Source organism: Labrus bergylta, chromosome 3, assembly GCF_963930695.1.
Source record: "Labrus bergylta chromosome 3, fLabBer1.1, whole genome shotgun sequence".
NCBI classification, from domain to species: Eukaryota; Metazoa; Chordata; class Actinopteri; order Labriformes; family Labridae; genus Labrus; species Labrus bergylta.
Genome location: NC_089197.1, coordinates 18,096,691 through 18,124,102, shown reverse-complemented (window position 1 = coordinate 18,124,102; position 27,412 = coordinate 18,096,691). Strand labels below are relative to the sequence as shown.

General features: G+C 37.9%; 1 protein-coding gene across 2 annotated transcripts in view; it reads left to right on the top strand.

Annotated features, from left to right (window-relative positions):
- The window catches only part of gpc6a (glypican 6a), a 140,715-nt gene that overhangs the window by 83,164 nt on the left and 30,139 nt on the right, over positions 1–27,412 (top strand). For both annotated transcript variants that reach the window (XM_020635908.3, XM_020635907.3), the window contains exons 4-6: positions 5,271–5,436; positions 25,276–25,406; positions 27,190–27,333. In XM_020635908.3, the coding sequence (XP_020491564.1) occupies positions 5,271–5,436; positions 25,276–25,406; positions 27,190–27,333 (441 nt within the window). The remainder of the gene's footprint in view (positions 1–5,270; positions 5,437–25,275; positions 25,407–27,189; positions 27,334–27,412) is intronic.

The window sequence follows — 27,412 nt, the reverse complement described above, 5'->3', positions numbered from 1 at the left end:
AGTGCAACAGCACATTTATGTAGCTGATTTATTGTACAGGTATCCTATCGTCTAGCTCTTTGTTTAATGACTGTGCTTTAAAGTGTATTTAATGCCCCTGCCCAGGTACAGGGACTGGCTGGGCATGAGCCAGCATAGAAAACAAAAGGCTCTCTCTCTTTCTCTCTCCTGTCACTGCAGCAAATATATTTCTATGCAAATGATTCTGTGAAATAAAATGACTCAAATAGCTTGATAGGGAAATGTTATATTTAATCTGTGGAGCTTGAGTCACTGAGGAGGGAGGGGAAAGAGAGAGGGAGATGGTTGGAGATGCATGAGGATGCGACTGGAAGTTGAAGTCCAATCTAAAATCTGTCTCATCCTTCTCTCAGTTACTGCAGACTGGTGAATTGTACGAGGCAGTCAGATTGGACGCAGGGATTTATATTATATATATATATTTTTTATATATATATGGACAATATTGTGCAGCCACAGACTGACCACACTGATATCTTAAGCGTACATTTGTATGGCTGCCAGAACACAGCTGAACACAAAAAAAAAGTTAACTAATAGAAAAAAGGGTCAAAATAAAATTTGAGGTTCATTTTTAAACCTTTCGGGAGAATATGACACATACAGAAAAGGAAATGCATCATTATAGAGAATAAATAGTGTGAATTTGTGAGTTAAATATTCAGTGGGAAATAAGAGGCAGTTTTCTGCAAAGCAAATACTGTGATTGGCATGTGTTTGGTTCTGATTTTTGTCCAAATATGGCGGCAGCACCTGTCCATTCCTTCTGTTTGTCTGCAAGTGTCTTGTCCGGTTTTCTCTCCGTCTGTTTCATCCGTGTCTGTCTCTCAATTTTCTCTCTGTTTGTTTCTCTGTGTCTTTGGCAACGTCTTTGGATTTCTCCCCAGTCAGTTCTTTCTTCGTTTCTCTGCTTTTCCTCGTTATTTTTCTCTACTCCCTCCTGGAGTGCCTGGGAACAAGAACATGTAGAAATTAAAGACTGGTGCATGTATGTAGTATAATGACAGTGACAGGAACATGAAGGTTGCTATATAACTCTTAAATAAAATAAGTACATTTTACATTAACTATAAGGTTTCTAATACATTGTTATATATGCTAATGAGATAATGTGTGACAACACAGTAATAATAGTAACAATAATTTTATTTATATAGCACTTTTCAAGCCAGAGGCACAAAGTGCTTTCAACATAAACAACACGATCCATGAAGGAAGTTAAAAGCTGTTAAAACATGAAGTTACGGAAAAATGATTATTATCAAGTAAGCATGACAAAATAAGCTTAGATCACATGATTGCACAACAAGGCTGTAATACGTAAAACAGATAAAACAAGTTATCAGACAAAAAGACAAGTGTGTAAAAGTGTGTCTTAAGTCTGGATTTAAAAACAGAGACAGTGTCAGCAGATCGTACATCAACAGGAATGTTCAAGTCTGTTAATAATTAGTCTCAATTATAATTTTTAGAAATTTTCATGTAAAAAACGAATAATTATTTACAAATATTGTAAAACAGTTATCGCATATTGTCCTTAAAGCTTCCTTTCATTTTATAAGAATGATCTTAATTATTCATTATAAATGTGTGTGTACGGCTTTTAAGGGGAACATTTTCATTGTGACTCCAATTTTTAATGCCACTTAATGTTTGTTTTTGGGAACTAGAAACAAAGTAACATTGGTTTTAAGTTGACCATAACTTCAGATCTTAAGCATTTACATCAATAAATGACTGTAGCTGTGCCATGCCATGCCATTAATGGATTACAAATAACTCAGGGGGGGGTCGCTTAAGTCATTTTGGATTTCCAACGGGCGTTTGAAGCGGCCAAAAAAATGCTTTTTATTTAATGAATCAGAGTAAGTATGATGTAGCCCAATATGATAGGTTATAAACTAGTTCCAAAATACTATTTCAATGTATACCAGAATTACACTGATATTGATGATTAATCACTTCATAGTAAACTTGTACAACTAGTACATAACAGGGATTCAGTTAGTTTAATACTGACACAATAGAAGAATAAGATTCTTCCAAAGTCACCCATCTTTACAAGAAAGCTTCCAAACTGCTCCTCCAGCCAATCAGTCATTGTATCAAACATTCCCTACACAAGATCAACAGTTGTGATTGGTTCAACCTGAATCATGTAGGATGAAAATCTGTCTAAAAAGGGGGGACCAGATACATCTGAGAGGGGAAATTAAACAGAAGCCTGCAGATGTGTCTGGTTACCAGGCTTGAATTACTGTTCTGTAGTTACACACACGAACACAAGCACATACACACACACAGGCACAGACACACAGGCCCTGACACATACACACAGGCACACACACACAGGCACACTCACAGAGGCTCACACACACCAATATTGTCATGCAGTAACAACGTCTTTGACCACATTAGATTATATAGTTATATCTTAAAAGCAGTAAACTCTAAATTCAGATTATGTCACCCCTTTCTCCCATGATGTCACAGAAACTGCATACATAACTGGTTTCTGTTCATGTCAACTTTGAAATGTGTTTAATCAAACAAACCTTGTTTTTGAAAACATTTCCATATGTTATGCACACTCCCACATCCCACACTGATTTAACAATTTATAGGGGCACATACCAGCGGATGACACACAGCGCTTGAAATGACAGCTAGCTGCAGCAGCCTCGTCTAATGGCCTTCTTACGAGACGTCGCGTGACGTCGGTGGCAGATTGCAAATGTCACAGACGCTTCATTTGATCCTTGTTGCCAGCTGCCAAGCAGCAGTGCAAGCAAATTCATGACAGTGAACACCTCTGTCTTTTTGCTCTTGTCTTTTTCCCACTTATGCACACTCACATGCGCACATACACACACACACACACACACACACACACACACACACACACACACACACACACACACACACACAAACAGGTGGTCTGGTCATTGTAGCAGCAAAATCAAAGACAAACAGCCGAGCAGACTGGATGGAAAATGAAGGTGGATGTCATCTCGGAGCCTCAGATGTTGTCATGGAAGTACAGAAGTAGACAGATGTTCTTCTTTTTATGGTCCATCTCACCTTTATCTTCATCTTCAATTTATCATCTGGCTTTGTGTTGTCTCTCTCTCTCTCTCTCTCTGTTTTCCCTTTCTTACGACAGTAGGGCTACTTTAGAAACGACAAATAATAAAAGAAAACAGAATACAACGAGTAACCCTAAAATTAATTAATCCATTTAGCATTAGAGCTCTGACTCATTGCATTTTTAATCTTTCATGCAGATGGCTTTCTTGTCTTTTGTTTTGCTCCTCACAGAGGTTTCTTAAATTTTTTCTTGTTAAGAGTTTTTTTTTTTTTTTTTTTTTTTTTTTTTTTAGTTTTTCCTTATCTAAGTCATTGGGTTCTAAGAGAAGCAGGTGTGTGAGGCTTTGCAGATAGCAAAGCTCTTTAAGGCATACATCTTGAATTGACCTGATCTTTAGAAATGTCAAATTGATCACTCTTTTCCTCTGATGAATGACGTTGGTTTTACTCTAAAATTAAACTTCTTTCATGTTTTGTTAACCGTCTCTTCAAATCATTTTCTGCACCTGCTAGATTGATTCCTTTGCCACAGTTTAACCCTTGCAGTAAAGAGATGGTCTCCAGTTGTGCAGTATTTCTTTTTTTGTTACACCCACTGACCAATCTGCCAACACACACACACACACACACACACACACACACACACACACACACACACATCCCAGCAGTCTCCAGAGTGTTTACTGGACAACATCTAAAGTCAGGCATGAATACAGAGGCTGACAGGCCAATTATCAGATGTACTCTTGGTTCTGCATCCCCACCTCTGAAGGGAAGTAGACGTGAGAATCCTGTCGCTTTCACTCAGGCCGCTACAGTGACATGGCAAAACAACAAAAGGCACAGCCCTCACACACAATGGAGATGGACAGAGTTGTAAACCTTTTGTCATTCAGTTTTATCTGGTTGGTTTTCACATTTCAGGCTTCAGAGGATGTGATGTTGTTTGGGGGTGTTTGTCAAAAGTTGAATAGTGTCTGACATTTCCCTCTCAAGTTTGGACAGCAAATGCATTCCTTGCTATTGATGCTTTATCTGCATCGTGGTTTGTATGTTATGATGTCTTTAGAAACCTCAAAAAGTTTCAGTAAAAACATTTTTTAAATGTCACCTTATGGCTGCAAGTGAACTGTTTAATCCAGACTCTCCATTTCTCTTTGTGTCATAAAACAACTCAGAGATTTAGGGCGCTTGAAAAGACTTCACATCACAGAGGGACGTCTTGTAGTACTTAAAGGAAGAATGTGGGACATTTTACACATAAATACAGCGGTAATCAACTTATCCTCTGTAAATGTCTCTCTAGCTCTAGACTGTCGACAAAGAGTGTCTGTCCAGCTGTTTTGTTGTCAGAGCCGTGTTAACGTCATGTTTACATGGACTGGACGACCTTGCATATGAAGCTGTTTGAGTCAAGGAAAAAGAAGAATAACATATCCTATTCACTGTTTATTTTCATGTCACGTAAGTGTTTTTAGATGACAGTCATTCCGTGTCAATTTATGTGCAATGTGAAGCTATGAGTTAACCAAATCCTCCGATTAACCAGCTCTGTTCGCAGGGAAGTTTGATTGAGCTGCGGGGTTGGGCATGTATTACAACTTTGCTCTAATACATCTTGTTTCTAGTCACGTCTCGTCTAGAGCAGCAGGAAGCCAATAACAGCGTATCTTGTGTTTAAAAATGAAAAAACTGTCGAGGTTTAGTATGTTCATCCAATATAGCAACATTAAATGTTTGTATTTAAACATTGATCAGCTTTGTATATCTCTAATTATAGCCCTGTGGTACATACAGTTAATTTCCATTTGTTTATCAGCCAGCCTCCATCACCACCAAAACATGCATCATAGTTTTTTTTAATTATAAATAGAATAAATCAGGCGATTAATTAGCAAAGAAAAGAAACAAAGATTCTGAAGGAACAAGGTTAGACAGAAGCTTTAGCTTTTTATACCTTCCCTTTTATAACTAAAACACATACAAGTAAAAGTGATGATGTACAAAACACTGAGACTAAACAAGACACAGCATGAACACTGATGCTCATGCCTCATTTCTAAAATGTATTCACGGCTATTTCACAAGTTTACCCCCCTGTCAGATATGCATCTCTTCTCTATATTTATTTTCACATTTTTTTTTGTCTCTTTGTTTTACAGGTCAATGTAGTTCCAGCATGTGTCAGAGCCTTGACCAAGATGCTGTACTGCCCTTACTGCCGCGGCATGCCCGGGCTGAAACCCTGCCACAACTACTGTCACAACGTCATGAGGGGGTGTCTCGCCAACCAGGCAGACCTAGACGCTGAGTGGAACCTCTTTATCGGTAAGAGAAAACAGATTCTGATTCAAAGCCAGTGCCCTTGCAGCTGCCCTACATTATTTTTTTCCCTTTCCTTTAAAGTTTGTCTGTCTGTCTGTCTGTCTGTGTGTCTGTGTGGATACTTGAACTTTCCCTTCCAAGTCTGCATGTTACTTTCCAACGACATGTCTTTGAATTTTCTCTGTGGGAATTCAGCAGGATGTGCTGTGTTAGATTCAGCTTTAACGGATTTGCAGAGACAAAACTGAAATCTTATTGGTGCAACCATTCCTCCTCTTTTTTTTTTTTTTTTCCTCCATCCGAAATGTTGTTTGCTATTGCTGGAACCCTGGCATGGTGCTTAAAGCTCTGGTCCCTGCTGTTTGGGATTGATAAAGGAGAGCAGATCCTAGGCAAACACATTTTCTATAGTGTTTCCAGCTGAGCTCACTGAGTAATATAGCACTTCAGTTAGGCTGTAAGTAGCTGGCTGCTGTAAGCCCTCCTGTTAAATGGATACCAAGGAGGCACATAGAGTGCTCCCTCTGGATCTTTTGTGGGCCAATGCTGTATTTGTTATGTACCCCAATCTCATCCTCCCACCCACACTTACCAATTTTTTTTCAAATGGCGCGACATTTTTTTTAAATATTTTTTTTTAGAGGCATCCCTGAAGGCTGTGTGTCAAGCGAGCTGCACTCGGAAGCTTTTGGCTGTTATGTGACAGGCCTGTCGTTGGAGAAACCAACCGTCAGATGACGTACCGCTTGTTCTCTCCGATGGCACGTCTGAAGTCTCAGATCAACACAGGCCCCTATGCACTGAATGAGATGTCTTGCAGCTTTATGACATGTGTTAAAAAGTTAGTGTCTTGTTCAGTTGTGAAGAGGCAAATCTATTGCCGCGAAGGGACGTTGTGCTTGACAGTAATGGGAAAAGCTGTTGTTGCAAGAGACTGATGTATCTGGTTAGACAAAGACGCCCTTGAGGTGTTGAAAAAGTGGATTTTTAATTTTGGAACACTTTTTGTGCAGACTTTGTTTTTTGTCCCTTTTTTTGCAGCTCTGTTGAAGGTATTATAATTAGAAATGTAAAACCTAAGGGATGTTTATTTTTCACTCCTTTTTCTATGCCTTCTGACATTTTGTATTCATTATCTATTGCTAAAGAACTTCGATTTGCTTACCATGCAACTCACAAGAAATATTGATTTGCCTTTCAGAGACATCTTCTAAATGTATCACAGGTCACTTCTCACCGCTGGAGCATATCTTTGCATTATAGAAATTTATGGATCGTACCCGCAACACAGTCTGTCTTTGCCATCCTTTCAAATCATCACTTATTAGAGAGGGTTAGGTTAGAGGCAAGGCCTTCAATTTTGAAGAACCCTCATTGACATTTACCTGAGGACTTTGTTCACGCTGAAATGTCACTATTGATACCATTGATTGGTAAAACTTGAGAAAAGGAGACTCGAGGCTTTTTATTAGGTTTGAAACTTCCACAGCTAAAGCGGAACAGGGCTTCCTGGCTGTAATAGAAATAGTTAAAAAAAAAAAAAAAGAAAGAAAGGAAGGAAGAGTAAGAGTCACAGATATTTCCTCCCCTATTAATACAAAGCTGTCGACCTCATTTGACCTTATAGGCGCTGATCTAAACTGTAGAGACTATCACAACCTCTGGTTTTGGATAAAGAGTTCTGAGATAAAGACACACTGAAGGCAACAAAATAGACCGATGTGTGTTATAGTCATCATTTTAACTTATCGTTGCTTTAATTGAAGACAGTAAATCTCAAGGGGGAAAATACACAGGTAAATCTGCATGAATTTAAACCTGTCCTCTGCAATTTAAATGCGGTCCTTCTATGTGCTTTTCATTCGACACACAGTCCCATCAAACAGATGGAAAAAGCACAGTCGGTAGCATTCATGTTTAATACTCATTTTTTTACCAAGATAATTTGAGACCATATTTCTGAGCCCCTGACAAATTTTAAATCAAATCATGCAAATCAAAAAATAGTTTTCAGTCTTTTCTATAAAAGTGGCCAAACAACATTTAACTTTAGCTGGCAGAAAGCTCCTCCAAAGTAAATAGGACTTATTTTAATATGTAGAAACTTCAAAACATTAGTGCAACAACTTTAAAATACCACAATCATGGAAAACAGGCAAACATTTTATAACACCAGGGCTTCAGTTTAAAGGCACAGTATACTCATACTTACAGATATGGCTGGAATATTTTTAAATGGTGGAAATGCTGAAATGTCATGAGAGGAAAATGCAGCTGCTTCTTACAGTAATTGCATAAATGGTGCCTACATTTCATTTAGACGAGAGGGTTATTTAAAACTCATATGATGTAGCCAACAGAGCAACCTATGTCTGTGACTGTCCATACAAAAGAATAAGCTGAGCTATAGTGAGAACAGAAAATGGACACGGCCGAGCGTCACTTTTGTGAGCAGACTACATACATCAAGCTGCCTCATAAAAAAAATGTCTTCACTTTCAGGTGAATGGCTTGATAATTATGGGCAGTTGTATAATGTGTTGAATACGGTAAGAAGGTAATGAAACGGGCTTCAGTTCATGCTGTGTGTGTGTGTGTGTGTGTGTGTGTGCAGTCTGTGGGATTATTAGGTCCATGGCCACATTTGAGTTTAAAATAGTAAAGCATTATATAAGCCTGGGAGATAACATCTGAGTATGTAAGGCTTGAAGGATTCTTGACAGTATTTCTTGACGGTGAAAAACATTTTTGAATTACAGACTCTTTTACTTCAGTAAGTGGATTTGCACTGACATGTAAAAGTTATTGTTATAAACACTTTCGAGCCTTTTAGGTATTTTAGACAATAAAATTACAAGTCTGAAAAACATTGTTCCTTCCAAATGGCTTTATCGTGCTGAATTTTTACCCTAATAACTGTTGGGATAAAAAATTAAATCTTTCAAACCTAATTTCAACAACAACAACAATAACATGGAGCGCAACACCAGCACTGTGAACTCCTTTGTTTTCCTGCTTCCTCTTAAACATTTATGGGATGCCGTTTTCTTGTTCCCCTTAATCTGAAAATCTCAAAACACAAGGCGACATCAGCTTCCACTCCTGACATGTCTGCACACAACAACTTTTTAGAAAGCGCTAAACCATGAATGGAGTCCACTTCGTTCCTTCTCAATCTCTCTCTCTCATGCAAAACAACAGATTTAAAGTTGCACATGAAAGTCACATAGCACGGCTGGTTTTCTGTTGAGTTCAAATAATGAATCATTTTGGCATAATCTTGCACAACACTGTGAACAAATGTTTTTTTTTTATAATTTGTTGTATTTGAAGTCAAATTGTGTCTCTTTCATCGTCTGAAAACTGCAACTCTAGTTGGAAGAGTTTTGCCGGTCTTCTCTTCTGATGTGTGACCTAAATGTTTGATTTGTTTTCCACCTCCACAATAAAAAATAAAAAACCTTCAATCAATGCTACAATGTTCCACATAGATTAAGGTTATGTTATTTTTTGCACCACACTACATATAGATACCTTGTTTTAACAAAAGTTTTGTGCAGTTTCACACATATTTCTCTGAAGTTTCTTTCTGGAGTTTATGTTAAACATTTCCTCTTTTTATTTCTCATATTAATCACATATTGGCTTTGCACTTTGGAAATTACAGTAAAATAAAACAAATAACAATGTCGTTAAATGACATGTAAAAGGCAGAGTCACAGGCATTATTGAGTCACACTAACATCGTACAAGATGAGCACCTACAAGATTCAGACGACAAGTATATTCCAGGATGTAGTTCAATTTGATAGCCATTTATGAATGAACTTCAAATCTATAAACACAAACATGATGGATGTTGGATGATGTAATAACAGTATTATACAGCCAGTTTTACAAACATTACCAGGAAGAAAAAATGTGCTTCTGCTGCGTGTGTCTCTTAAATCTGTGTGAAGTTGAAGCTAAAATGACCTTGGCGAGTACTTTGATAGTCAACCTATCACTTTGCAGAGAAAGAAAATAGATTTCAGCGCCATGTCGTACATTTCTCAGTTACAGTCACAGTACAGGAGATGACAGCTTGTAAAGGTTACCGTAACGACGTCATGGCTTTCATGCTGCAAAGGGAAACAGACTGCAGTGAACAATGAGCACAAATCTGAGGAAGGATGAGATATACCTGTGTGTACCTCCTGTACTGAGGGATTTTAAGGCTTCCCAACTTTGAACTGTGTTTGTGTGTGTCTCTGAGTGTGTGTGTGTGTGTGTGTGTGTGTGTGTGTGTGTGTGTGTGCGTGCGTGCGTGTGTGTGTGTCCATGTGTGTTTGTGTGTGTGCTTTTAGGTGGATGTGTTTGAATGTTCAGGGAAAGAATTCATGGTTTGGCCAATGGAGGATACCAGACCATCCGTCACCTGCCATGATGACAAATTTTCTCAGCTACGCATCATGACAGACACATCATTATCATTTTTCTTGTCAGCACCTTGTTAAAATACCCTCACAGAGAGAGAAAGAGAGGGACAGAGACAGAGAGAGGGAGAGGGAGCGACAGGGAAAGACAAAGAGAGAGGCAGACAGACAGAGAAAGAGGACTCGTGCTGCTTTTCACGCAGCACTCTGGCTTTTCAGGCTAAATTATAAAGTCAACACCATTTTTTGACAGTCGTCAAGTCTTACATAATCATTTCAGCTCAGTATGTTGTTAGGCTTTTTTTTTCTTTTTTTCCCCCCCCAAAATACAAAGATATACAGTATATTGTGTTTTTTATAATGCAACATACAAGCTGGAGGTGTTAGCATGTAGACACAGGCGCTGTTTGTCAACAGGCAAGGCAGGCATCCCCTTGGGGCCCCAGCCCAGTACGCCAAGTTTTGAATTTGGAGACTTTCCAGCAGCCCCAACTTACTAATTTAAAAGTCATGTGTAAAATAAAAAAACGTTTGATAAGCCTTTGTCTCTATCAAACATATAATACTAAACTAACTAGCTCTACATCACAATACCTGAACAAAGTTTCTCATCTCCTCAGTCCAAGCAAGCACTGTAGGTCGCCATCAAGTGCGTTTTTTAAAGAACTCTAATACCAGTTTTATGGAGAAAAACAACAGTCAGCAGGAGACAGCTTTATTTAATCAACTCCTGAAGCTGATGTTAAACATAAATTAGCTAATTAGCTAAAACTGATAAAGTCAGCCTAAAGTTGTTCATTTCACCCATCTGAATTCTCAATCACTGACTAGAATAAAGAGGATTTATTTTGTCCACTTCTTTCTAAAATGAAGTACAAGTCTGCAACTGCATTTTTCCTGTTTCAATCCAGAGTTCCTGTGTCAAATGTTCATTTATCTGCCATAAGGTGCCAAATATATTTCAATAAAGCATTTACAGAGTGTTTTACATTAAAATATAAAAATTAACCATATTTTTCTCCTCCTGTTTTGTTGTTTTTAACCAATCTGTGGTGAAGCTAAAGTTCAATCCAATTCATCCCAAAGTTTGTCCCGCCTTCTATCTTGTGATTGGTTCTCTCCGTTGTAAATACGTTACAACACAGCAGTTACATTTCTTAGGGACTTTGATAAGTACAAATTATTTTAAGTGGTAGATCCACAATACCATTATCATTATGCCACGAGAATGGACAGACTGTAAAGTATATACCTGCTAATTAAGGGAGGGGCTTAGCCGACAGTTCATTCTATTCTAATTGGTTTACAGGGAAGTAATAAAGTCCTTCTCTCTCTTAATGAGAAGTTATTTACAAAAGCCAGTTATTCCCTTGTTGCAAGTGCTTGGCTGGGCCTGTCAGCACATTATTTCTCCAAATTAAGATATAGTCCTGTGTTGTCCTCTGTTGAGTCCGTTGACACCATAGTGTAAGCGATCCTCATTGATTTTATTTGCTCATCTCTTTTTAATTGCATGGATGGTGTCCCAGTGAAACTGGAGCTCCCCACAACCCCCCAGTTCACAAGAATTCAAGCCAATATTTCTTCTGCCCTCCAAGAAGGACTTTTCTGTGAAGTCTGTGAGATTATGAAGATGAACAACCTGCCAGTGCTCTACTTTAAATGATATCGATAGCTTGGCAGAAACAAAGCTCGTGTTCTTCACCACTGCAGTGGAGCCTTAGAAAGTTCTAAAAAAAATCCCTTACCTTTTATCTTGCTGTAAAAACTCGACTTACTGAGTCACTTACTGTCACATCCACAATTTTTTAACCAGTTGTTTAGTGGTCTTCTTTTCCTCTGACATAAATATGACATAAAAATGCTGCATCTCTAAGTTAAACCTGATCATTTTCCATACACACATACTCAAACTGCGTATCAAGCATGATGCTCTCAGTAACAGACATGACAGGAACAAACAAGCTAGCTGGGGGGTTTGCTGCCTGTCACAGAGCTGAAGGCTCGATGACTCACTGAGCCGAGTGGAAGTGATCTCCATATCCTCAGCATAATCAACAACCGGTATCTTTTATTTCTAATTGCAGCTGGCTGTGCAGATTCTGCAAAATGCTGCTTTTCTGTAAATATGGCAGGAATGCTTGCACAGCTGCACTTTCCAGGCAACATATCATTTTCATAATACTGAGCTACTGCAGCTGATTGTCAGCTGGGTTTTGTTTAATAATGTAATTGCTTGCAGACACACTCACTCTGCATATTGTTCTTGCTTAAGGTTCCATCCTCGTTTTTATATCAGTGGGAGCCATATTGATGTGAATTGTATTGTATTGTTTAACATATTTTTACATTTTAATGTATTGCATGTTTTAACCTATTCAAAATGCATATAAAGCACCTAAAGGAATAGTTTGACATTTAAGACTGTAAAGGCTGGAGGGTCGACACTATAAACTAGATTTAAGACATATGCCTGCCTCTTCCTGTTTTCAGGAATTATGCTAAGCTAAGCTAATCACGTGCTAGCTGTAGCTATATTTAATAGACATACATGAGAATGGTATCAATCTTCTTATCTTAATATCAGCAACAACAAAAAAAAGCTTATTCTCCTATTTCTCAAAATATCAAACTATTACTGACTGGTGACAATTTCCACAGATTATGTCATACAGTATACAGCATGTTCCCTTTACCATCTGAGCTTCCACTGGATGGCTTTAACTTCATCATGTTTGACATTTAATTTGCCATCTTGACTGCCACACAGTTGAAACTTGCTTGAGTTAACTGATTAAATCTGATTTTATACATTGCTGGTGACAAGAACAGAACAAAAGGCTAGGAGGACAATGAACAAGCTAGCTAGCAGCGATGCAAGTGTCTTGCAACTGTCGCTGTTGTGGAAAGTTGAAAAGACAAGATAGGTCGTGTGTAAGGAGCATCAGACATGCTATTGAAGACTCCAGATGAGCTAAATTTATCATAACAGCCAATTACAATTTCACAGAAAAAGCCTTAACAAGAGATGTTTGTTAGCACTGTTTCTGAGCTTACACTCCAGCAGTATGACAGAATGCTTGTTGTGACTAGCCAAAGACAAACAGATAAGTTGGCTTGTTAATGGAGTCTTGTGGGATTGTTTCACATCTTGAAGCTGTGAAGTGGAAACAAGTTTAGCAAGAAATCGAGTCTGACGTTTTCTTGTTTGTGTTAACAGGAGAGCCCTGAGTTCTTTTCTTTTCTTTTCTTTTATTGTTGTTCTCGTCTGTTACTTTCTAATGCTTTGTTTTCTGCAATGTTTAGCACTTTGGATCAACTATGTTGTGTTTAAAGTGCTATATAAATAAAGTTGAGTTGAGTAAGAGAGAGAGAGAGGGTGTCTGTCTTACACTGGTTACACAGAAGATAAGCTTCTCCCACATGTGATAAAGATTCACTTCAGATGTGTTAAAAACGTATTGCAACAAAGGTGAAAAATGCAAGTTTTAGTCTGTTCAACTGATAAAAGCTTTGAAACATCAGCAAGCCGTTTAGTGCCGTTGTCCTTAAAACCCAATTGCATCCCTGCACTGTAGAACACACTGACAGAGACATTATGTGTGTTTGTAATCTCTTCTTTGCTGTGTGTTTTCATTCACTGAGACTGAGCCCCTCAAAGAAAGGTCACAGCACTCAGGGGTCTTCTGGGACAAAAATTAATCCTCGGCTTTACCCCCCTTTAGTCTCTTTTGGGACATATTAGGACACATACTGCTTCCAAATAATCTGCAGGCTTTCCATTTCCTGTTTGATAAAAGCTAAACGTTACACACATCTACTGTGAATTGTAGCATTTATTATCATGCTATTAAACATGCTAAGCTTTAAAAGCTTTCAGTTCTCACAGAGCCTTTTTAGTTCTAGCTGGAACTTAATAAATTCTGTTTTTTATGATGAATTTACAAAATATTTATCACAAGTTCCTTTTCATGTTCTTGTTAATTGTGCCCTTAAACCAATATATTTAAGTTTGTGGTTTTTTGTGGTGGGGGGGCCACATTTTTGCCTTTGTTGTTGGATAGGTCTGCTGAAGATAGACAGGAAATGTTGGGAGTGGAAAGTGTGGGATGACATGCAGCAAAGGGCCGAGGTTGGATTCGATTACATCACAAAACAAAGTTTTATTCTTTTACTACTGAAGGTCATGCTTCTCTTTAGTCTAACATTTAGCTTTGCATCAAGTTCACTCAGTGTCCTTTGTGAATTAGGCAAATCATTAAGAATTTAAAGGATAACAAATTATAAAATACGGTTTAAGTTTACTTCCCCTAATTAACAACTTAATAGGATTAGGAAATATATTCTCCTTGGGAGAGGGGCGTTTGCCTTCTACAAGGAAGACTGGGGACAGTCCCTGGATGAGTCACCAGCTCATTGTCACCAATAAATATTATCATTATCATATTTACCATCTGTAAACAGCGTTTATTCTCTGATCTATTAGCTTGTTTTTTGTACTCTGGGAGGAAAAGCAGAATTGTGACGCATGATTCTAAATAAAACCCTTGTATTGTGAAGTACTGGATATACTGCATATCTGTGAAGCTGCCCTAAAACAGCAAAAACAGTTAATTGGTCAGTTAATAAAAATGATAAATGCGCAAATAATGTTTTCAAAGTTAAAATTGATCTTAATATTATCAGGTTATTTTTCTCTGCAGGCTGTTTGAGCACACTTCTGTGTTTTTATTGGTTCTCTTTTACTATAATAATCTGGACCTTTTTACAGTTTCATTGCTCTTCTTAACAGGCTCAGAGTTGCAGTTATCTGTATGATACACACAACAATGAAAAGAGAGAAAGCAGCAGCTGCTGCATACAACACATCAAAGGTCTGTTTTTATTGAAGTGACACAATCCCTCAATGAACAAAGAAAGTATGGTTTCTTCTCATCTTGTCAAACGTAGGAAATTATAAACCAGGAGCCTTGTCCCTGAGCAAGTTCATTTAGGCAGCGATGCCTCTGAGAGAAGAAGTTTTTTCCAGGTCAAAGATGCAGCTACAGAGAAGTTTTTGTTAATGACAGAATCAACTTTTGTACGATATCCCTGTTCCTCATGTGACACAGAAAACATGAACATAGAGAAAAATGTGTTACAAAGATAAAATTGACTTCTTGTTAATTACTACCAGAGAATTTGTCGACAAACAGAATCCTACTGGGCTTTTCAGTTAGATTTAATTTGAATTATGTCATCTTTCATTCAGACTTAAAGATCACTTATTATGGAAAATACACTTTACCATGGTTTTCTAACATTAACATGTGTAAAACGTGTGTTCAAAAAGACTGTTTGGAGATTTTCCCTTCATGACATCACAAAGAGAAGTAACCCCTCCTCCTGGTGGGTCACAGTCCCATAGCTAGGTGTATTTTCTACCCTCTGAGTCTGCCTGCAATCTACTTCTAGAGAGGGGCATTGTTTTTAGCAAGACACTTCACAGACATGTTTTGGGGAGCTCTGAGACTTTTTTTGAACTTGTTGAAAAGGAGGATAATATGTGAGCTGTACTGTCTTCATGACAAGTTTATACAGCATAATGAAGCCAGTTGTATACTTTTTAGAGGAATGATGTTATTAATGCATTGTTTATATTGAACATTTGTCGTGTAAAGTTTTTTGACTCGATCATGTGAAGAAACACCAACATTTGCAGGGGAGTAGTTAGATTGATCTATTGTCGGTTGTTTGTTAATAGAAAATGTCTCCAATTTGTACTGTCAGATGGTGAAAGTCATTCTTTACATTCTCATCACTGATTCTCTGAATCATCGGGCAGACTTGTTACAGTCGATTCTTTGTGGGTGGAAATTCCACTCACACCTTCCTATGTAATGGAATTATCCCCTGATATATTCACCAACAGCAGTGACAAACTTTTACTGGAACTGAGGCAAGTACTCATATAGATCAAGTTTAAATGACTTCTAAGTGTATTTAATGATGTGTATTTAAATCACAAAAACACCTTTTTATGCATGATAAAATATTACAAACAATTTAAGACCTTCTGTAGAATTGTATTTCTATTCTGTGCTCAAAAGAAAGACAGACCTTAAAGACAGAGTGTGGGCCTTTTGAGCTACTAGTTTCCATAATTGAGACAGTGATATGTCTCATAATTCTTAAGATAAGTTCACACAATCATTTTGAACATGGCTTAGTCTGAATGGACCATATCTGTGCTCTGAACCTGAAATTCCCTCCGAATAACTGCTTACTGGGACTTCCAGTGACTCCAAATAATGCAAGTGAAAAAAAAACATGTTTATATATAAAATATGTATATGTTTACTTTCACATGGCCAGTCTTGCATATGTGGTATGAAAGAATCAAAGAATTTCTAGCAATAAATATCTGAGAATGATCCTCACCATGGCCGATGCCCAAGAAGATAAATCGTTATTAATTCCATTCACAAAGATTTTTTTTAACCATTGGATTGACTTCAATAAATCTCAATTTAGATTATTTCCACTGCATACTGCGAAACCTGTTTTCCTTACATGTAAATGTATTCCTTTCAGAAGATAATGATTGCGTTTTTTCAGTCATTCATTCCAATATTTGTAACTACGCTGTTTCTGTGAAAATAGGCAGGAAACATGACTGTGAGTGGGCTACATTTGAACTGATCTTTATACGTACCTGCTCTGGATGGATCTATTACTATGTGAAAGAATTATAGTGGCTGCTTTTCTGAAACACTTCAGTGCTACTCACCACATTAAATGATATCAAGTTTACAGTGACCAAAGTAAAAGTGCACTAGTCAATTTGATTTATCACAGGGATCAGAAAACATGGCAAAAATAACTGTAAAAACTTAAAATAACAAAATAGTCAAAATCAAAACTCAAGGGGTAAAGAATGGCCCTGATAATTTGGAATACATTTTGTTTTCCAACATGGTAACATAGCTGATCTGTCACAGATCCAAAAGCGATCATTCATTGTCACATGAATGATTGCTCTGTCCCTCGAGGGACTCTGCAGATAGTTTGTCGCAGTCTCTCCAAATCCTTCATGGTGAGAGAAAAGGAAATTCTTCCATTAGAAAATAACCAAGCATGCAGCCTGAAGCAAAAAAAAAAAAAAGGCTTGGCCCTATGCAGCCAGTAGTTGTCAACCTGGCCTGTGTCAGTCAATAGAAAGAAGGATAAGACGTGATAAACATCGATTGTTTATGTTTCCTAATATTCAGTTTGATGATAACAGGAAAGTGATGCCCAAACCAATATATATCTGTGAAGATCAATATCACATACAATGGGAAACAGAGAAGCATCTATCAAGCCATTTATGTATAAAAAAGGTCAGGTTAGTGGTGTTTTAAGAGAGTGACGCATGAAGTGAAACTGACTGAGAAATTGTGGCACCAAGAAAGGAAAAAGTGAAAATCACTTCATGTATGTTCACCATTAGTAACATTTACTCAAATCAAAATCAATCAAAGACAACCATTGGTCAATACAAAACCGAAAACCTTGTCATGTCAATAACATGTTTCTAATGATATATTGAAATATTTTTCTATTTGCACCGTGTTTCTCCTGCATGCAAACTGCAAAAAATAAAAGTCAAAATACTGTACTTTTGAAGCATAGATTTTACTGTCAAAAGTTTGAAAATGAAGTCAACAGAAAATCAGTAAGTGAAACCTTCTGTATTAATTCCTGATCCTTGTCTCCTCTTAAAAATTAGCTTTTTACACATTAGCATCTAAATAATTTGAATGAACAAATAAATGCATGAATATTGGACCAACTTTGTTTTCTGCCAGCTCCCCAGAACAAAGTCTGTTTGAATCAGGGGTCTCAAACCTTTTTCCATCCGAGAGCTTCTTTCAAAGAATTAAAGTGGCCGAGAGCTACTTGCATCACATTGCTTATGTTTAGCCACATAATGTAGTATCAAAACAAATGAACCATCTGAATTATTGTACATCTTCTTTACACAAATGGCAAATTATAATAATGGTCAGAGCTTAAACAGCACAGATACTCTCCGTGCCGCTGTATGAGCACCAAACTGTAAATCAGCTGATGTGTGGATGGAGAGAGTTAGTATTATTGCTTTGTAGTCTTTGGTTTATATTGTGAATATGTACAAATACATCTTGTATTTGTATCAACACAAAAATGGTGTTGACCCGCAGGCTTTTAAAATCACCTGTTCCAAACTTATTAGGTGAGAATGTGTCTGACTACGGGGTGGTTTCATATTAGGATCAAAGTACACTTGACCCCAACAATCCGGTTCATTTGATCAGTGTGAAGACAAATGTATACTCAGGTATCTTCGGCTTTAAGAAGTGGTCTCCGACACGATTCATGTGTACTCGAAATATGGTCGCAGGAAATAGATAGATGAATGCAACCTGTGACCAAACAAGGAACTGGATCGTATATTAAGCAATCGTGCTCAGGAATGGTTCAAAACAATCGTGTCTAATGTGAAAACGCCTTAGAACAATGTCCTGCTGGGGGCTACTTATTCAAAAGGCCAATCTGAAACATTTCCTGGACCTTATGCACTGCACATATCGCAGAGTTCTGTGATAAATTGCTATAAAATGATGTCACAATGAGAGGACGTGAACTTTCAAACAAAGTGCAGTTTGTTGGATATTGATTCACCCAGAGGCCACGTCAAAGAAATAACTTAAAAACTGTGTCCCAAACAAGTTTGAAGAATGAAACACTTACTACAGTCGGAGATGTTTTGAGTGTAAAATTTGAACAGCCCAGCCTGTGCACTAAAATGTGTGATGTCTTTGCCCTCTTTGTCATTAATCTTTAAGATACTGTTTTATCATCATCTCGTCCTTTTTAAAAACTGTTCTAGTATGTGACATAATATCAGGAGTTATTTAAGTATGTAGAAGTAACTCCTCCTCATAGCAATTCATGTGGCTGACTCATACTCATAATCCATCAAATATTCATTAGGCTATATGAAAAATAGGCTGTCAGAACTCCGCCGAGGATATCATTTAGGTCTTTGGGTCTTTTATGGAATGAGTAACAGAATTGCTGCCAATTTACCGTCTACTTCCACTGAATCCCACTGAGGCTTTCTCTGCGGTGGCGTTAGACGAGTCCTCTGCTAAACATAGGCGGCACCAAGACTTTACTGGACTCGGTCAGCCTCATCCAGTGACCTCCAGCCAGCTCTTGATGGAAATCTAACCAAGCATCACGCCCAATTTGAGCCTCCAGAGTAAACAAACAAGAGTGCTCTCCTAAGATACGGAGGCTAACAGCCGGTGGAGGGGAGTCTGTCTGGAGCTCCATTTACTCCGTATGATGTTAAAGCCCAGTTCTTAGAACAACGTACACTACCTACTGAAGATGTTTGAAGAACAAGATATAATGTGTTATTGAAACATAAATCTGTCTGAAATGTTCATTTATCATAAACTGTCATCAGACTGACACTTTTTGTGTGTTGGTTTTTGGAGAAATGTAGCAAGCTAAGCTACAGATACATGGTAAAAAAAAGCTTGCCATATATAAGCATTTATTACACATGTTTAATATTATTATCATTATTATTATTTTTGTAAAGAGTCCAGGCTCTGTTTGTATGTTTAGTTGGACTGCTCTGTACTAAAACAATTAGCTTGATATACATTTGTTTAACCTGTCTGAAAGGGCTGGTCTTTAAATTGTTTCTGTTGTTTCCTCTTTGTGTTGCCTTTTTTAATCTTTTATTGTGAAGCTCTTTGCGACGTCTGCTCTTGACAAGTGCATATAGATTAACTTTGCTAACTTACTGATTTACTTACTTGTGGAAATTTCAAGCAACTACGTTTGGAAAGCTACAGCAAATCAAGCTCATTCTCCTAAGATGGAGGTAGCTGGGCAACTTATTTAATTGACCTAAAAGAGTGTGTTGAACATATTAGTGATTTAATATGCTGAAATGTTTCTATGACAGCCAATACAATGATGTGTTAATAAAGTATCAGTCCAGAACTGTTGCCAACTAACAGGAGGAGGAAGTTTGACCTTGGACGGTGAAAGAACACTCTGTTGGCTGTGCTTCAACTTAGTTGTGGGAGAAGCTAACCTGCAGGGGCGGTTTCAGAAAGAAGTCCCAGTCTAACCCTGAGCTTTGAGTTGATTTCCCCTCAGGTGGGAAACTGAGTTTCAGGTTCCAAAACCAGCTGATTTGAGTTAGATCCAATGACTCTGAGTAGCTCTACTCCCGGTTCAGCGCATGCACCACAACTATAAAAAGCCCACATTAATAGAGCCCGATACTACGATTCACCATGGCAACACGTGACAAAAAAGAGGTCCTCAACTTTACATCCTTATGTGGACATTGAGCGAGTATGAACATGTAAAAGTAACACTGCTGCATCGGCAAAGGAGAGGGAAGTGGTGTGGGAGAAAATTGCAGCTCGAGTCAGCGTATTAGTCTCAACAGTTGATACATTTAATACATAGGCTATTTAATCAAACTTTTAATATCACAGGTAAAAACTTGTCGTATGGTGTTGAAACTCAAATTTATTTTCATATAGTAGCAATCCATTGGGAGAAAAGCAGACTTTGAAGCAGCTCAAATAAAAACTAGTCTCATAGTGCTACCTTACTTGAATCATATTTGACACATAAAAGTAAATATAATTGCGTGTCTGTTTCAGTGTGCATAAGCTTTATCCTCAAACTAATGTTGGTTTCACACACATAAATGTCCTCTCACCTATATCCTGTTTAGTTCATTAATTTGGCCATAAATGAACACCTCCTGATGTGAATGTAACTCCCTGCAGAGTAATGCAGCCTCTTCTCGAAGCTCCTTGACTAGACTCAGTTACCATAGTAACAGGAACGAAGCTAAAGTTACCTCTTTCTCTGATACGAGCTTGAGTTACCCCTCTGTCTCGGGTTTGAGTAAACTCCCTTTCTGAAATGGAAAACCCAGAGTATCTCTCATTTAACAGACTCAGTGTTTGCACTCAACCTGCTTTCTGAAACAGACCTGTGGACGTTACCACGCTACTTGATCAATACTGTAAACCAATGAAGCTACTGAAAAGGTATTTGATTCAGAACAGAGTTGCTACCACAATGCTACTGAAAACTAACTCTAACGCTGCTATTTGTAGTGACGTTACTGACCAACACTGATGACCTCTCAAAGGTTTCCATATTTCAAATAAAACCAGAAGGCTTCTGACTCCCAAAGAAATGGCTTAAAGGCTTTATATGCGATTTTTCACACTTGAATGTAATAGAAATCAAGTATATCCTCTGAAAATAACTCTGTGAATCATGACTGTCTATAATGGGTGTAACACCCGAGTCCTAATGTCTGTGATGTTTTCCGAGTTTTCCGAGTCCTGTCTTCAGTTTGTTTATATTGCCGGGATGGCCGGCAGACTCCTTCCCTCGCTTATAAAAGATGTTTAATTGAGGGACTAGAATAAAGAAGAATAACATACTGTACTCACTGCTTAACTGCATTTCTAGATCACGCTCATTTCGGGTAAATGTACATGCAGTGTGAAGATACGAGCATAATAAAGATTGCTAGCATTAGCATGCTAACACAACAATGCACCGCAAATCAGAATCTGTTGATAGAGTTTAAGTAGCAGTGAATGACTCCATCACAGTTCTGCCAAGCTGAGACATAGCCTGTGGATATTATTACAGCTTGATTCAGTGTTAATTGGCCCAGCTTTGAGTATTAATCTTTCCGCTTTTAATTCACCTCTCTTTAAACAGGCGAGTGCTCTCTCCTCTGTACTCACACGTCCTCTAAATCACTCTCCTCAGTCGAGCGGCTGAGCTTAATATCCTGCCCTGTCAATAGCAGCTGAGAGGAGGGAGACTTTATGTTCCTGGGGTCTCATGACAGCCACTCTGAAATGTCTGCCTGAGGGCAGGAGCTCAAACTCATTCTGCGAGGGGCCAGTCAGGACACTCTTGAATGGTATTGGCTTTCCTCAGAGCCTCTTACACTGTAATTGTGAGAGCTGTATGCCTGACTTCCTCCAACGATCTGATTTGTCAATTTTATAAGGCTCCTAAGATTTTCCTTCTGAATAAGTGAAGTTTCCTCACCAGACTTTTATACACAATGATGCTGTTGTTGTTTTGTCTTTACAAAAGTCACAGCAGCTTTTACTTTGAACTTCAGACTTCCTGTTCCATCTCCTTAAGTCAGTCAGTATGTCCTAGTTTATTCTAACCATCATAGCACTCTTCTAGTCATAACCAAGAACTCTGAGTTTCCTTAAACATAAGGACACCTGGACCACAGGGGGAAAAATCTGAAAACACTCATGATTCAGGCTGTCGTGGAATTTATTAACAACTGATCTGTTTTCTGTTGTGATGTCTTGTGCAAGGACTTATTGGCCTGATTTTATTGAATTGCTCAACTTATTATTTCACCCAAATGTCCAATTTTTTTACCTCAGCTTACCGGTAATTATTTAAAACTGAATTGTGAACCTTGTTTTAATAATGACACTTGACCAGTGATAAAAAACCAAGTGATAACCAAGGCTGCAGTAATTTACTCTAGTTTTACCAATGTATATTAAGTTACACTTTAAATTAAGGTCACAATATTCCCCATTAACTAGTTACTTATTAGCATGCTAATTAGTAGCATTCTGGCTGATAATTAGTCATTACTTTATAAGTAATAATAGAGCATTTATAAGTACCTTTTTCTACATAACAATATTCTGTAGCTAACTGGCCATTAATTCCCTCAATACCCTGCTTGACAGCTTATTGGTAGTCAGTAAGGAAGCTGTTGTTCATAAATTTTGATCTTAATATGCTTACTTAGTATTGTCCTTATAAGGTAGAAGTAAGCAAAATCATAGATCTTTATTCATGTAAAGCAACTGACCTTACAATTAAAGGCAGTGTTGGCAATTTTTGAAAACTAGCATGATTTCAAAAGTAGCATTCTCTCAGTGCTCCATCTACACCCACCCCCTCCCCTTTGTGCTCCCTCAAAAGCCATGCCCCTCAATTACAAGCACAAGCGCTGTTGCTCCAGAAGCGGTCCTCAGCTCATCATTTGCATTGTGAAGAAACAACGTGGTCTCATGTCTCACAAAGAGGTACACAAAAAAAACATGACCATTTTTCCACTCGCATCGTCCAATGACAAACACACAGTACTAACTCTGTCATCGGTGACGTGCTTTTGAGTGTGGGCTGATACACGCAAGGGGTAGAGAACGAGCAGGGAGACAGAGAGGCGTGATTGGTTCATCAGATTGGTACCTCGTGGCAGACATGGGTCCAGGTTTTTAAATGCTTACAACTGCTACAGATGACACATTTTCTTCGTTCCTTTTTCAGAGCACATGAGTTATTAATTTCCTTCAGGACCTAAAGACAAATTTCAACCAAAATCTTAAAAAGTGTATCTGGAGAAAATTACCAACATTGGCTTTATTAAGCAGTAATTAGACGGGTATCAAGGGCACTCACTTAGTTAATATCCTGTTAGCTATAGACAGGTCATGTAAACTACGGCAATAATAAGCACTCAACAGTGACTGACAAGCAGCCAACATACTACTTTTTATCATGCTAAGAAGCAACTAGTCCATGGTGAATATTGTGACCTTAATTGAAAGAGTTACTGTTTATTTATCGTATTAAGGATTAAAGAACATGTATCTTTTGTGATCACTTCTTGGAGTCATAATCTATGTATTCTAAAAATCAGGTCACGATTACAGCTTTAATACAAGTTTGAACAAATAATAAATTCATAATGATATCAGACAGAATCATAATTAAATTTGTACATTAAGAAACTGTTCTTTGTATTAGAAGTTTGGATTAGTCAGAGGAAGTGTCGTATAAATATAAGCTGAAAGCTCTTGTGTAGCGTTATTTTCTAAGCTGCAGTCACACTGCCAACGGGTTGAGCCCAGACTTAGGACAGCAGGGAAAGTCGAATTTTTGCCAGCATCACAGCAGTGTGTAGTTGTCAGGCTTTTGCTTCCTAATCTTAAAGAGCTGCATGAGAGGACAATATTAACTCTGCATGAGTGCTCTGTAGTTATTCTCACTTATAATCTCGTGATTGGTTTTGCCATTCTTCTTCTAAAGTAGAAGAGGACCTGTGTTTCTGCCGCCCTATTACAGGCAGCAGCTCCCATGTGGGTAAATATGCATGTTCATGATTGTTGCAGGTTCCTGCAAATGTCAGTGCACAGAGATGCAAGTCATCCTGATAACACTGTTTTCAGCATGGAACTCAAAACCAGCTCTAACCCATCACACAGGACTGGGTGAAATTTAAATAACTTCTTGGAGACAAAAGATAGAGGCTAATGAAAATATCAGATGCATCGCTTTCACCAGTGACATCTCCCAGTCTGACATGATCAATAGAATCATCCCTCTGAACATATTAATATCACATTGTTTTACAGTCATGGCAATGAAAAGTGGCAGTTTGGTGGGTTATCTCTTTAAGGTATCGATTTTAGCCAAGACTCATCTCGGGCAATAAAGTGATAGTCATTTTGTTTTTGTTTGGTTTCTTGGTGGCTTTTTGTTCTTCTGTTTTGTTTTTTTTTGACTGCTGTTCTTCTACCAGGTTATTAAGAACAGGGAAATGTTTATTGTGTTTTCGAGAAACACTATTCCTAACCCTAACCCTTTCAAGAAGACGAGAGGTTTGAATTTTTCTATTGAAACAAGGAAGCAACGTACATAAAACAGCATCTTTCAATTTATATCATTTGGCATCACATATTTCTAAGTAATTCATAATGCTAAAGTTTTTGCATGTCTGGATGGAAAGAATTGAGTTAAGTACTGAGTGTCTGAGTGTAATAAAAAAGTGATAACTAGCGTGATGCATAGACATGAATTCATTCATTTATGGATATACTCTTAGAATGTATAAATCCTAATGAAGATTGATGAATAAATCAGAAGTCTTGTCGTTCTCTGTCAAATGGGAGTGATTAGCATGTGCTAATCAATTATGTAGGATAAGCTATTTCTAAGCTTAGCACGGGGAAGCTACATTCGTCTTAATATTGCATATCCTATAAAAAAATAAACAGAGTATCTCCCTATCTCTTCCTTTAACCATATGTTTTAGTGTTCAGATGAAGGTCCTCACAGGTTCCTTTGTGTTTGGAATCATTGGCAGGAAACACATTTGGAGAACGGGCCATTCTTTGTTGTCATCCTTGGGCCGTGTTAAAAACATATTGAGAGACTACAGAGGGTTTTTAGCATCGAGTGTGTTTAATGATCAAAGACGATGCGAACACATTGGGGTTTGTGTATGAACAGAATTAGTAACACTTGTGTGTGTGAATGTGTAATATCTGTTAGCTGACATGTGTCCTGTGTGCTCTGACAGATGCCATGTTACTGGTGGCAGACAGACTGGAGGGACCATTTAACATCGAAGCTGTTATAGCGCCGGTCGACATCAAGATCTCTGAGGCCATCATGACCATGCAGGACAACAGCATGACAGTGTCAGCCAAGGTAATGCATTTTGAATGAGCTCTATACGCATGCGATGGTATCATTTATAAAAGTAATTTATCTCCCCTTTGAAACATGTGTACAATACAAGGGGACTTTAAAGGTTATTTCTATAGAATTTAATCATGTGAATATTATTATAATGATTATTTTCAAAGAAAAGGGGGATAAAGAAATCATACAGAACACATTAAACCTAGAGACAAACAGCTTTAACATTTTAAAGTCCAATTATTTGATACTTTAGCACATCTGTAATGCAGGACGAGCACTCAGTCTTTATCTTTTATCTTCAAATCTTGTATAAAACCATTTAACTGTGTGAAAAAGTGACTTTTTGGGGAAGGTTTATCATGAAAGAGAAGCAACTTATTTCTTTTTAGCCTCATGAGAGTTTAACTTTCTAATCAGTCTGGCATAGTATAAAATTAAGGGCAGCACATTTACAATATTATCACATAAAGTCTTTTTTGACTCTCTTTCTTATTAAAAATCATCTTTATCAGCTCTCTTTGTTCCTCCGACCCTTTGGTGTGTTCTGACATATCTTCATGACAAAGTTACAAAGGTCACTGTGAATGAGATGTCACATTATTTTCCATTTAAGGAGAAACTACGATTTACAACTTCACCTGTCGTCCATGCTTTTGTGCTCCATCCTGGAGCCTGGCTGACAGATTACTCTGTGATTGCAATCTTTCCCAACATTCACATTTTGAACAATAAGTCTTTCTCCTATCACAGAGCCAGAGAGCATTGTGCTTCTATTCCTGCTGTAACAGTAGCAACCTGTTGAAAATCAGTTTGCTTGATGTTCAGGATAGTGGAATTGTAATCATAGTGAAGAATTGATAAATATTAGAGAAGAGACAGCTTCTTGTCTTCACAGCCATGTAGCACATTAGAGTGCTCCATCACACACCGAGCCAGGGGCCAGCAGACAGCGAGAGAGGAATGCTAATGAGCTGAGCTGTTTGGGCCCTAAGAGCCTGAAGAGACCATGCCATGTGAAAACTATCTGTTCTCACAGTGAATGAACCTCTGTGAACTTAACATCTTATTTGTTACATTTTTATTTTAGGACACATACTGTAAGTTTGCATTATGGGGAATTATTTTTGACCATATATTTGGAAAATTTTAGTTTTCCTCCATGAAACAGATCTCTTATGTTTAGTGTCTAAGGGTAAATATTTTTTATTGAATATAGAAATTCTACAATTGGACGCAAGCTGGAATATCTACCAGAAGGTTCAAAACAAAACTTTTAACCTATATCCCTGTTCAAAAAAAAAAAGAGAGAGAATAAAAGTTTTTCATTTTGAAGCAGCACGGTCAGATTGAAACACAGCTTTCAATTGCATGTGAGTAACAGCATATCAGGAGTTATTCGCCACCAATCTGCCACCTCCTGTGAAAGGTGACTCTAGCACTAATAGACAGCCAGGCCAGCTTTATATGTTTTTTTTTTCTATCACGAATCACAGACCAGATATCATGCTGTGAACAAATTGACACAGGCTTTTCAAGGGAGAACTGTCAGTGGTGTAGGCCGAACACAACTTCTGTGGAATCAAATTGGATGTGTATTATACAAAGAAATAAAGGTACATACCACCCTGGTACATTAAAGAAAAACATGCCGCTTTGGCCTGTTGATAATTAGGTTTTAACTAGCTCAGACCTCACGCTTATTATGAGACACTGATGTATCCTGTTTCACTTTTCCCTTGTGCCTTCTCCACCCTCCATGGCTATTGGATCTCCCTCTGTATTATTTTAGGTTTTTCAAGGGTGTGGTCAGCCAAAGCCATCAGGAATAGGCAGGTCTGCACGCGGCATCTCAGACGTGTTCAGTGCTCGATTCAGACCCTTCACCCCTGAAGAGAGACCAACTACAGCAGCTGGAACAAGCCTGGATAGACTGGTATGTACAGTACAGACAAGGACATGATTCTTTGTATACTGTTATGTGGATATGCAGTGAATATAATGTAGAAAAGGCA